Source organism: Solanum tuberosum, unplaced genomic scaffold, assembly GCF_000226075.1.
Source record: "Solanum tuberosum cultivar DM 1-3 516 R44 unplaced genomic scaffold, SolTub_3.0 scf00085, whole genome shotgun sequence".
NCBI classification, from domain to species: domain Eukaryota; kingdom Viridiplantae; phylum Streptophyta; class Magnoliopsida; order Solanales; family Solanaceae; genus Solanum; species Solanum tuberosum.
Genome location: NW_006239014.1, coordinates 1,368,902 through 1,382,896, shown reverse-complemented (window position 1 = coordinate 1,382,896; position 13,995 = coordinate 1,368,902). Strand labels below are relative to the sequence as shown.

At 32.1% G+C, this 13,995-nt stretch overlaps 2 protein-coding genes across 2 annotated transcripts in view; both read left to right on the top strand.

The window, feature by feature from the left end:
- Positions 1-1,439, top strand: part of LOC102587582 (DNA (cytosine-5)-methyltransferase DRM2-like) — a 15,657-nt gene extending 14,218 nt beyond the window's left edge. The window contains exon 11 of the mRNA XM_006346887.2: positions 687-1,439. Coding sequence (XP_006346949.1) covers positions 687-1,121 — 435 coding nt within the window. The 3' untranslated portion in view covers positions 1,122-1,439. The remainder of the gene's footprint in view (positions 1-686) is intronic.
- Positions 1,440-2,549: 1,110 nt separating this feature from the next.
- Positions 2,550-6,436, top strand: LOC102605178 (sugar transporter ERD6-like 6). Its single transcript, XM_006346934.1, has 18 exons — positions 2,550-2,837; positions 3,005-3,067; positions 3,213-3,302; positions 3,444-3,503; positions 3,599-3,664; positions 3,763-3,828; positions 3,896-3,971; positions 4,430-4,494; positions 4,577-4,669; positions 4,777-4,857; positions 4,975-5,059; positions 5,291-5,337; positions 5,416-5,478; positions 5,568-5,627; positions 5,722-5,781; positions 5,909-5,968; positions 6,119-6,233; positions 6,324-6,436. Exons 1-18 carry the CDS (start codon positions 2,550-2,552, stop codon positions 6,434-6,436), a joined length of 1,551 nt encoding a protein of 516 aa, XP_006346996.1.
- The last annotated feature ends 7,559 nt before the right edge of the window (positions 6,437-13,995 follow it).

Here is a 13,995-nt window from a genome sequence, read left to right as displayed (position 1 = left end):
GATTCAGACTCATGTATCCTAAGCACAAAATATGGTAGATACTTGTATCTCAATTACTCCTCTAATTAAGGAAATAAGTTACAACTAATTAATTTAAACAAATAAAATATGTATCTCGGTTTTAAAATTCGACAGATACATGTATCTCGCGAATTCAGATTCATGTATCCGAAGCACCAAATATGGTAGATGAAGTAATATTTGAAACTATTGGGAATCGTAGTAATTAGGATCTAAACTAAAGGGATTTATGTAGTTTGCCCTAAAAGAAATGGGTCATCTAAAATGACATTTTGGGCCTATTCTAAATTTTCAGATGACCCATTTAACTATTGTTCAATTAATGAATAAAAGAAATGGGTCATCTAAAAGGGCAATGTAATCTTTTAATTAATTCTTGGAAAAAGAAAAAAAAATCATTGGTCATCTTGGGTGGCACCTTGGAAAAACAAAGAGTCCAATGCATGCATTGGCTCTTAAGTTTTCAAGAAGAGTGGGGATTTAATGCTCAACACCTATTTAACCCCCCCCCCCCCCCCCACACACACACACATCCCCCTTCCTTTCCTTTTCTCCCCTTTAACTTGAGGTTACAAGATGTAATTAAGTAACTCCTACCTTGACTTATACAATTTCTTTTCCTTAGAATAATTTTTAACATGATACTTGGATTGATATTATTATAGGTTGACACAGTGGCATACCATTTATCAGTGTTGAAAGACATGTTTCCAAATGGGATGAACGTCTTATCACTCTTCTCTGGGATTGGCGGTGCTGAAGTTGCTCTTTACCGTCTTGGGATTCAACTAAACAATGTGGTCTCTGTGGAAAAATCTGAAGTGAACAGAAACATTGTGAGAAGTTGGTGGGAGCAAACTAATCAGAGAGGCAATCTTATTGATTTTGATGATGTGCAGCAGTTGAATGGAGACCGCTTGGAGCAACTGATAGATTCATTTGGCGGATTTGATTTACTGATTGGTGGAAGCCCGTGCAACAATCTTGCAGGCAGTAACAGGGTGAGCAGGGACGGTCTTGAAGGCAAAGAATCGTCTCTATTTTATGACTATGTTCGGATACTGGACTTAGTCAAGTCCATAATGTCTAGACAGAGATAGTATGACAGAAATTCGTTCTAGCTTCAGATTTAGTTTATCTTTCAAAATTATGAGACATTATTGATGAAGACATCAAAGGATAAAGCCATCACATAAAATTTCTGGCTTAAGATTCTGCATCGACTGGTCTCCTACAAAATACCAGTTGATGTACATTCTATTTCGCTTTGAAGCGAAAACGAACATGAAGTGTAAAGTATATTACTACTATTAGTTATTTGGCCTAACATGCCATTTCAGTTGATGAGCATGCACAGTTACAGTCTTGTATCCTGATCCTATCCTTCATAACTAATTTTCTGGAATTTGCACAATAAAGGAATACCTGCAGATAGCTCAGCACTTGAATCTCAATGTTAATTCTTCACAAAAGTAAAGAGTTTTACTTTCATACCATGACAATATGAATAATGTTTTTAACACGATTTGGTCCCCTAAAATTGATTGTCTTACTGTTAAAACTTGTTGCCTGGAAAATGAAGTACACAACTTTTTCTTATAGCTACCTACTCCTATACATAATATGTAGTCACAAAATATTTTAAAAACTAACAAATGCAAAGCTTTTTTTCTCTGCTAAAGTTCCTGTGTAATAATATTATTAGATACTATATGCAGGAAAACAAAGCATATGACTTATCCCAACTTTCATGATCATAATAACATATCTAATTTTCATTTTAGATGGCTTATTAAGCGCAAGAAAGTTACATATTTGGCCTGTTGACTAAATTTTTTTAATTATGAATATATTCAAGTAGGTGCCACATAGGATGATATAAGTGGGGAGAGGAGACTTAACCGTCCGAGGGCAAATATGTGTCCAAAGTTGGATGACATTGGATGATATAAGTGGGGAGATGAGGCTTAACCGTCCAAAGGCAAATATGTGTCCAAAGTTGGATGACAAGGACAAGTATATCAAAGAATGTATAAGAACGGGTAAATATAACATTTTTCGGAGAGTACTTAAGAAAATATGACCCTCTCCTCGTCCTAATTTATGTGATGTAATTTGGCCGATCATGAAGTTTAAGAGATATAGGAAAACTTCACAACATTCAAAACTACCCTAAAAAAGAGTACACCTTTGTGGATTTTTTGCCAAATAAGTGGAACCTAACATGAACAAAATATTGATAATGTCATTAAATATTTGTATGTGTTATTCTTTTTGTGACTTATTAAATGTAAAACGAAACTGTGTCATATAATTTGGGACGGATGGACTATTATTCAACTACTATAACTGCTCTGTTTTCTTCTTGACACTCATAAATCTACATTGGTCAGCTTGTCCATGTTTATAGCAGAGTTTGTTGCTGATCTATTATTCCTCCATTAGCATCAATTCTTCATTATTTCAGGTTTCAACTTTATTTGCTAAGAAAAAATAAAATAAAGTAAAGACATTTTAATATTGACAAGATGAGTTTCCGAGAGGATTATGCCAGCAATTCCGATGAGAACTCAATTCGAAAGCCATTATTACTCCCTACGAAAGGGAAAGACGTAACGAGGACGAGTTTTCGAGATGATTCTGCTATCTGTGAGGATGGTCTCCGGAAGCCATCGTTACATACTGGAAGCTGGTATCGAATGAGCTCCAGACAGTCCAGCATGATGGAATCATCAGCCCAAATTCTTCGCGAATCCGTCTCCATTTATCTGTGTGTCCTCATTGTAGCATTGGGCTCTTTTCAATTTGGATTCACTGTATGCATACCTAACTTTTCACTGTATGACTTGACACAAAGTTTAAGAAAGTAAAAAAAATTGACGTATAAACTAAAAATGTAATATGACACTTATATATACTGACATTACCAATGTCATGTAATTAACTTGTCCTGTTTTTTAAGTTACTAATTTTATTTTTGCAGTTGGGATATACTAATCCTACGCAGTCCGATATCATGAATGACCTCATACTTTCAATTTCAGAGGTTTTAATCTTCTTTCTAGTAGTACATTGTTGTTATATTCATCATTTGCATTGTTTTCTTAGTATTTTGATATAATGTGTCAGGGAATTCAAAGTTCGCGGTATTGATGTTATGTTAGAATAATTTCTCTTTTTTTCATGAACAGTTTTCGATCTTTGGATCTTTAGCGAATGTGGGTGCAATGGTTGGTGCAATTGCAAGTGGTCAGATATCTGAATACATTGGAAGAAAAGGGGTATAAGACTCTGCATATACAATTGTACAATCTCGATATCATCAGTGTATAGAAGTTAAACCATTTTTGTGTGTATTTTTGCACGTCTTCCTTTTTTTTGCTTTATCATGATTTACTCCCTCCTTTCATATTGAAATGCAGACACTAATGATTGCAGCACTTCCTAATATTAGCGGATGGTTCGCCATTTCAATTGCAAGAGTGAGTGGTTAGTTGCTTTATATATGTTACACATTTCAGTTGCATTTCTTTTATAGGAAGTTTACTTGAATATATGCATTTTCCATCATTAACAGGACACATCATTTTTATACATGGGAAGGTTGATGGGAGGTTTTGGCGTTGGCATCATTTCGTATGTGGTAAATGTTGTACTTGTGTTGCTTTAGTGATAGCTCTAGTTGGAGTTGTAATGAGAACCTCCTGATTACCTAAATTCTTCATGTTTGTTTACGTATAGGTTCCTGTATATATATCGGAGATTTCACCTCAAAACATGAGAGGAGTTCTTGGATCAATTAATAATGTTAGTTTTGTTATGTGCTTTCAATCATAATGGTTCGATATTTTAACGTTCCATTCCTGGTGTATAGCTTTGTTTAACAGTTGGGATAATGGTCGCATATCTATTGGGACTCTTTGCGAGCTGGAGAGTGCTTGCAGTTATAGGTGAGCAATGTACGAGTTCTTGTTGAAATTCAATCAATTCCAAAGAAATTTTCTCATTCATATGATACTTATCGCAAATGGATTGCTTTTACCCTGTGTTAGTACTAGAATTCAGGGGAGATTCTTTATCAAGTAACAGCATTTGGTGACATTCATCAAGTTCTTACCGTACCATTAGCAGAAATAGTACCTTATCCAGTATAGTACTTATACATATATATATGCTTTTGAAATAGTACGAGAATAATGGATTAGATGTTCTTTGTTGATGAGTGGATCTATCCGTATAACATCCTATACATTGGAAGTTCAATAGGAGACGTATTCATGTGATGTTAAGTTAATTGAAGCAATGAGATTATAATGTAATGCTTCTGTCTATATTTTCTTGAATCGAACATATTGGTTTGAGTCTTTCTAATAGTGAAACTTTTTCATCCTATAATTCCCCTCTGCAGGAATGTTGCCTTGCATGGTTTTGATACCTGGTCTATTTTTTATACCAGAATCTCCTCGTTGGTTGGTATGCATAACAAACTTGGGTTTTTGTCCTTCTTGTTTTTCGGTGTTTATGTTATGCTAACATTCCATAGTGTAATGTTTAGGCTAAAATGGGGAATTTTGAGGATTTTGAAACTTCGTTGCAAGTTCTAAGGGGATTTGACACTGACATATCCTTAGAAATGAATGAGATCAAGGTAAATCAATTGAGCTGGTTATCTGTCATGATCTTCAACTGTTTTGAACATTCAATTTGCTCATAAAATATGTTTGTGCTTGTTTGTTGTTCATATCCTTTGTCCAGAAATCTGTGGGATCATCGAGTAAAAAAGCTACTATTCATTTTTCTGAGCTTAAGAGAAGGCGATACTACTATCCTTTGCTGGTATACCTGTGCATTGTACCATTATGTTTCAAGAGATGGTAGTCTATGAAAATATGCTTGAATTCCCCTTACTCCTCTCAAGGGTCACTCTCATGAGTTGGTTCTAATAATATGCAGATAGGTATTGGATTACTCAGTCTCCAGCAACTCAGTGGCATTAATGGTATCTTAATGTATTCCAGTAACATCTTCAAATCTGCTGGTTAGTCAGTTCTTCGATTATCTGTGAAGTTGTCAAACTAGAATCATCAAATGATTTGAAACGAAATCCTAGACGAACATGTTAGTGGTGTTAGAGGCCTTATCGACTAGTACCTTGAAGAACTTCTCGATCATTAGATTGTATTTGTAGTTGTTAGTCACAGAGAGACTATGTACAGAGTGAATGGTTCAATATATATGGCTTTAATTGCAATGCTTTTCAAACTAACAGGAGTTTCATCTAGTAAAGCTGCAACATTTGGACTCGGGGCAATTCAAGTAAGTCACTCCCGCGATATATAGTTTTCATTTCTATGCAAATATTGTTCTTGAGTATTAACAAAAGTACTTCTATAGGTTGTTGTCACAGCTATAGCTGCATCACTGGTGGACAAGGCGGGTCGCAGAGTACTTCTAATTGTATGTCTAGGCAGAAATTTTTCATTTGATACTAACTACTACTACATATTAAGGGGAAAAAACTTATATATTGACACACATTTTTTCAGATGTCCTCGTCGCTAATGACAGTTAGCAGCTTCCTTGTTGCAACAGCATTCTACCTAAAGGTCAGTAACTTCAAATTCACATCCATGAGAATTTATCAAGCAGTTATCCGATTTAACGATATTTCTTGCGTACTATTTTTCTACTTGAAATCAGGATTTTGCGCCTAAAAGTTGGCATCCTGCATTAGGAATATTATCACTAGTTGGACTTGTGGTATAGTTCATGCTTCAACTTCTACTTATCCCCCCCTAATTACTGTCCTACACTTTGCTTCTCCGCGTATTATGTGTGATTTCTAGCATTTTTCAGAGCCTTTAGTCTTTACCAATGAATTTTCCAGGTTTTAGTGATGGCATTTGCTCTGGGATTGGGGTCTATTCCATGGATCATAATGTCTGAGGTACGTCGAAGCTAATTCATAGTTAAATCTTTGTACATGGATCATTAACACCTACCAAAACAAGTAGTTCAAAGCAAAATTAGCAATCAAAGTACGAGCAATTCAACTGTTATATGCATGACCTTATAGTTTTCGAAATAATTTGTGCAGATATTGCCAGTAGACATTAAGAGTCTTGGTGGCAGTGTTGCTACATTGGCAAATTGGCTAACATCATGGGTTGTTACAATGACAGCCAACTTGCTTTTGAGTTGGAGTGAAGGAGGTGCGCGTTTTATTAGACTTCTCTCCTACTACATATTGTTTGTATATAAGAATGCTATGAACAACTCGAAAAAAATGGTTGTATTGGCAGGAACATTCATCATCTATACAATGGTATCAGCATCAACAGTTGTTTTTGTTAGGATTTGGGTACCTGAAACCAAAGGGAAAACACTTGAAGAAATTCAACGTTTCTTCAGATGATGCAAACCAATTCTATGCAATCAAATACAACGAGCGTTCCAAGGGGTTAATTTCACGTATGGTTACTGAATTCACTCTGCAAATTCACAACATTATTTGTTGTCAACTTTAAAATAGTTGAGGAAATGAAGAACTTTGGAAATGAATGGTCTTGAACTTTTGACTTCGCTTGTTTAATATGTGACTTTCAAGTTTAACAACTTTGACTTTTGACCTTGAAGGTTTCCACATGAACAAGCGTATTCAAAATGACCAATTTTCAAGGTCATTTGGTGTAATTTCACTGATGAAGGAGTGGCGTTAATTTTTTTTTAGCAAATTAGTAAACTGTTGCTACGATAAATGTATTTTTTTTTATATTTAGGATACTACCATTGAAAAATATTATGGTTGGTACTTACATGTGTTCAAAGGGATACCTACTAATATATACAGTTCGGTCAACTAGTTTACAAAATATGTATTAAAATGACTGAAGAGTACATTTTAATGTATATATAGTATAGGTGTATTTAGTGTTAAGTATATACAACCTATACATTGTGCATATATTTTGTGAACTAGATCACCCAAATGCATTTGTTGTAATTTTCCCTTGTTTAAAATTGATTAATTGCAAGTTTGCACTTCAAATGAATTTGAATTAAATTTTTGCCCTTGAAAATCAAACTTATGCATAGCGAGACATAAATTATTTAATGACACGAAGCGTAACCTGAAAGATACTATGATACGAAAATACAAATTTATACCTCTCAAAAAAAAAATTTACCTTGAGAAACAAAAAAATAAAAATCAACACAAAATAGGGAAAATATGCAAATGACCCGTTTTAATACAGGCCTTATTTGGCCCATTAGTTAGGCTACTCTTGTGCCTCAAGAGCACACTTGGGTAAATGAATCCATTAAGAACATGGTATATACCTAATATATACATTATATTTATTATTCATAACTACACTCTTAGAAAATTACTATTCTTAATTATATTTTATATTTTTATAGCATATTTTTTCTCGTCTCTCTCTTACTTGCCTCTCGCTGTATTTTCACTTGTATTTTGTATTTTGAAGGATATTTTTCGGTAAATCTCTATATTTTCACCTTGATTTTGCACCTTGAAAACTTCTTGTAGATCCTTGATGTATTTTTGTAATTCACTTGTATTTATGTATTATAAATAAGGGAACTTTTAACAATCACTACATTTTTTATATTTTGCCTTGATTGTACAATGTATATTGTTGCTTGTATCCAAGTATACACCCAAGCATTTCACTCTTGTATTTCTGTATTTTGCCTTACTCAAGCGAAATTGAGTGAATACATACAATCTATCGTGGCTATATCCATTAAGATTGTACGTGTTGGTATCTACCACCATTAGAGTGAATGAATACACGTGATACAAATTGGTAACAATTGATACAGTAGAGCGAATGAATACAAGTGAAACTGAAGCAAATGAACACAATCCTAATATTTTGTTTTTGTTTTTGTTTGTATTCTTATATAGAATTGTATTCGTTGATACAATCTAAATGTGCGTATGAATACAACAAATATACATAATCATCTGATACCTCAAAAAAAAAATCGTCCGACCCCTCAAACACTCGCTATAAGTGGTAAATACCTAAATCATAACCGTAGATTATTAATAAAGCCCAGCCTATATTTATTTATGGAAAATCCTTGTCCATTTACCACAAGTTAAGTAGTAGTACCCTTTGTGTATTAAAAAAATGTTTTTGATCAAAATAAATTTCAAACTTGCGAGAGAGTGCCACTATATAAGAAAATATAAAGTAGACATTGAAAATTAACAAAATCATGTGGCATATTACATGACTTAAGAAAACGTAAAGTGTTAGACTAGCCAAATTAATTAGTTTAATTACAGAAGTATTATTCTATTAAGTAGGGTAGACGATCGTTTAATTTTTTAATAACTTCAAGGTAAATTAATTCATAGATCAAAAGGAAACAAATCTTACACATATAACAAGAAGAGACCACAAGAATATACTCAGGATGTTGCCTCTTTATTATATTATTATGTCTTCCAGAGGATTTTTATAGTGATTATCACCATTTTTATTTAAATAAATATATTACCACCTAAATGCCGATTGTCGGCCACACTTTACCATAAATTTTTATTTATTAGAAAAAATAAGACAAAAGAAATTTAGTGTTAACCCTGGTTTCTTTTCTTTTCCTCTTTTCAATTTTTTTTTTATTACTCCCTCTGTCCCTAATTACTTGTCCACTTTTCCTTTTATAGTTATTCCTAATTACTTGTCCATTTTGACAAATCAAGAAAGAATAAAATTTTTTTTATCTATTATACCCTCAATTAAATGACTAATTACTTTGAAAAATGCAAAACTTTTCATCCACTTCATAATTAATAGGGGTAAAATGGTAAACTCACTATGTCATTAGTTGATTTCTTAATAGGTGTGTCAATTCAAAAGTGGACAAGTAATTAGGGACATAGGGAGTATCATTTAGTGCCTGGTAGATAATTGTATTGGGACTCGACTAATTAAATATTCGCCTTCAAAAACTTTTACATTTGAAGGTAAAACGTTCCTTAATAATAGCAATTGCATACCCATATTTGAACCCGATACCTCTATTTCCAATTCTTTTGCCTACAAAATTATCGCACAAAAAAGACTAATCTATGTTTTCTCTTGTGAGATATTGCATGTTTTTATTTTATTTTATAGATAAAAGGTTAAGTATGGTTGTCTTGTAAGTGAAGTAATAGTTCTTACGTACAAGTGTTTGGAAAATATTATATTGGGGAAAAAATTAAAGTTAAAGTTAAGAAAATATTAAAAAATTAAAGTTATTTTTGGACTTAAATTTCACTTGAGAAAACTAAAAAATATCATCACCCATCCAAAATTAGATCCCATCTGTCATAAATTACATCAGTAAATAACCATGTTTGTGGGATCAGATATAAATTTCATATGCTCACATAAGGCATGTAGACAATGTAGAAAAGAAGTTCATGTAATATAATTATCATCAAGTGTACGTGATATTCAAAGTGATCTGAAACATATACTCAATTAACACAATAATCACTCAATTTATTCAAAACAAGCTTATGAATTTACAGTTAATTATAGAAGTCATCACATAACCGCAATTAAACACCCAAAACATGACATTAAATACTCATACATATATGACACCCCCTTATCCTTAACTCGTATTATCAGTGTATTATAAAAAACATTCCTTCCATCAAAGCTAAAAGGTCTTAAAATACCTCTATCCATCCAAAAAAAAAACTCTCCAATATATACCATGAAGGGAAAAAGGACAAATATACTCCCGAACTATCATAAATGATATGCAAATACCTTCCGTCATACTTTTGGATATTGGTGCCCCTGTCGTCTAAAAACTAGAGCATATATGCCCTTCACTCTAGCGGAAGACTAAATAGGGACACGTGACACAATCTTATCCGTCCATCCGATATTTAATAAATGTTGGATCGGTGGATAAGATTATGACACGTGTATGTCCGTTAGTATAAAGGGTATATATGCTCTAGTTTTTGGACGGCAGGGACACCAATGTCCCAAAAGTATGACGGAGGGTATCTTTTTACCATTTACGATAGTTCGGGGGTATATTTATCCTTTTAAATTTCAATTTAAAAAAATGTTATAAATTTGTAAAACTATGCTTTTCGCGAATATTCGCGATCACCCTATCACCTCTCGATGATCGTGACACCCAGGGTATAATGACTGGCACTATAAACCAACCAAAAAATTGATGCCATCACTTGATTCATTTAAGTACCCAAACTTCTCAAAATGCAAATTAAATATGTAAATCACTCCCTTAAACAACCTAAGAACTTGTTGAAGCACTCAAATCACCGATCAGAGACCGTCTAGGCACATATTTAGGTGTGATCAACTCTTAAATTTTCAAATTAACTAGTATGCAACCTAAGTGTCTAAATCATTTACAAGCCCTTCAAGACTCGTCCACAAATCATCCACCTAAATCCCAAATCACCATCCGTACCTCTAGGAACTTTCAAACCTCAATTCCAACTCGTTTATTCTAAATGTTGACTTTGGTCAATCCTTATTCTATTTTTGAATTTTTACTCTAATACATATCCAATTGTCTCAGTTCGCAAATCAAAATTCACATTTTAAACCTACAAGAAGTGTCACTTAAAAAAGGGGTCTTAATACTCAAAACCATCCAACGGATCGTTACTAGATAATGCACCTAATCACTTGCAAATACTGATGACCAAACTTATCTTGTTAAAAAATACTTCCTCTTTCAAGGCATTCTAATCACACGCTTCATTATTAAGTGATTCTAGTCATAAATCATCATAAAGATTCAAATTCAATATTTAATAGTCATGATCCATCATATTACTACTCCCTCCGTTTCAAAATGAATGACCTCCTTTCCTTTTTAGTCTGTTTAAAAAAGAATGACCTCTTTCCTTTTTTGGTATTATTTTAATTTCAGCTTTCCACGTGGCATGTTTGAAGCCACAAGTTTGAAGGGCAATTTAGTACATTTGACATAACTTTAATTTAGGACCACAAGATTTAAAAGTTTTCTTTATTTTCTAAAACTTCGTGCCAAGTCTAACCAGGTCACTCTTTGTGAAACGGAGGGAGTAAGAAAATATGGGGTGGCAAAAAGGTAGAATTAGGGGTAGTGACAAGGCAGACAAAACGTATATAATGAGTGGATGGAAGAAAAAAAAAGGTAAATCTTAGTTTTCTTTGGGTACAAGACTAGAACCCTTCATAGGAGACAATAAGAGGCTACAGTATTTATTCTTTAGAGGAAAGTAATAATAATAATAATAATAATAATAAATATAACACATTATATTGTTGACCAGACCAGATCAGAAACTTACTAAATAACTTTCTATATAGGTTATCTTATCAAGTGTTCCTCTCTTTATTACAAATTTGCATTTTTTTTTTGGGGGTTGTTATCGATCACTTTTTTTCTCTTTACTCTAACCAATTGACCAATCGAAAACTTAGTCCTATAAGACATAAAAAGCTAAAAATAAACTGGGCAAGTGAGATTCATTCCAGTTGTATCTTGTTGCTTTTGAGGAATGTACGTTACCTTTTCCTTTTGTGTTTTTTTTTTATATAATATTATACTATATAGTATAATATAGTTCTCTTCTTTTTTTAGAATTTAGACACTGTTCTTTTCGTCGTTTGTAGCATATAAAGTAGTATGTAGTAATCAATCTAGATTTGAATCTTGGTATTCAAAATCTTTTTAATATGCAGATTTTGTTTGTGTGCTTTTTCTCTTAGTTTATTTGCATGGATTGGATAGTTGGATAATTAGTTCATGCATGCAAATATTCAAAGTGTAACGGGGGAATTTCAAAATGGCTAGTAGTGATTATTATTTACGTATGGCACGGGTTTAGTGTGTAATCATGAGAACTTTATCTTTATACACTTATATTATAGTATATTTAAGAGAATTTGAATCAATAAGGTCCTCCGTCCATCTAAAAGATTATTTACCATTTTATATTTTTGTAATCATAATTGTATTTTATTCATTTTTCAACATATAATAATTAGGGATAATATAGTAAAATTATGGAGTATCATTTTATTTATTTTTTCTTAATAGATGTGTCAAACTCAAGCATGAACAAGTAAACATGAACGAATAGAAGGAAGTAACCATCAATAATTGTTCTTAACAAATTAAATAAAAATTATAGTGATCAACAAAACTCCTAAATCATTAAGTCAACATCTAGTTTTGTGTTGAGGTGATTCAAAAAATTTATATATACACTAAAAACAATTTAAAATACCTTATGTATACAATGTAATTTCTTGTCGAAGGGATTGAGATGAACACTACCCCCAGATCTGCTCTTGATAGTGATTATTATATATATTGTTAAAAATATTTGTATATAAAGATAAAAACCCATTGATTAATATATCCTTTTTTTATGAGTTTAAGTAATATATTGCATATAAAAAAGAAAAAGGTATCATTATAAAAAAAAAAGTTTGATGTAGTAACTAATATATTTTATATTTAAATTCAGATTTTAAGAAATGATATCTTTTAAATGATGTGATAGTAAAAATGATTTAACCTTAAACTGGTCGGTGAAATAATGAAGGAGCAAAGTTGGATAATTTAGGACTATAATTAGGGAGATATTTAATATTAGGATTATAGATAGGACTAGATGGGACCCACAAAATCGAAGATGCCACGTAAGATGATGGTCATTGTATTATACTTATTTTTATATTATAATATATAGTTTTATTATGGTAGATTTGTAATGTATGATGATTTATGAGGAAGCGTGAGCATATTTGTTAGCCTCAAAGAATGTGAGAATTATGGAGGCGTTCGTGGGGGGTAATTGGCTTCCATGATTAATCAAATCCCAGAGTTACATTAAAAACCGTATTATTAGATTTCATTTCTATTGACTGATGATACTACTTTTATACTCATTTGCATTGACCCTATCTTTATCTAGTGTTAAATTTTACGTGTCATATTTAGTATTTTTTAAAAAAAAAATTGATGTGCTATTTTAATATTAATTATTTTTTAAGATCTAATACTAAACATTAAATAATATAAATATTCATGTGATAAAATATTAGTATCAATCATTATATCTTAAAAGACGTGTAAAGTCCAAAGTGAACAAGTAAAAAACAATGAGAAAATATATATGCTACTCCCTTTTTCCATGCTACTACATTGTGCATTTTATGTGTGGAATAAAAATTGTAGGTATGGTAAGAGTTTCAGTTATATGCAAAAAAAATTTATAATATTAGATCATTTTTACATGTGGCAGGATGTAATCTATATTATTTTTAAGATTACAAATTTTATGTTTTAAGGAGACTAATATATAAATATCTTTAAAATAGCCTGATGATGATATTTTTAAGAATATAATTAAATAGATAATGTATATAACTTAAACTCGTAATATGATAAAATATTGGTGTGACATGAGTAGGTGGGGGGGGGGGTGTTATACCATGCAACGTTTATAGTGTATGGTAGTGATGATAATAAAAATTATTGGGTAAATGAAAAGATTATAATATATAGTTGATAGAGCATATTTTGGAAAGTGAATGGCAAGTCTGGTCTGGTCTTGTTGTTTGTCGAGCAAAGGGGACGCCAATCTCAAGATCATTTTATTCTCTAACCCTTTTTTGAATCTTGTTATCGATATTCTTGAGGGAAGTTTTTGTTTCTAATTTCGTTGGACCCCATTTCCATCATCATTACACTTGTGGGGTAGAGTACCAAATTATTATTATAATATATAGTTTTTTTTATTTTTAAAGAGAGAGGGTGGGTGGGTACACCTTTTCTTTTTTGTTTTCCTCCCTTTTTTACCATTCTAAGTTTGCATCTTCTGAGTCAAAGATTTTGCTCTCTCTTAGTTCTGATGAAAGAAAGAAACATGTTGCTTTGATGATTGCCAGAGTATCC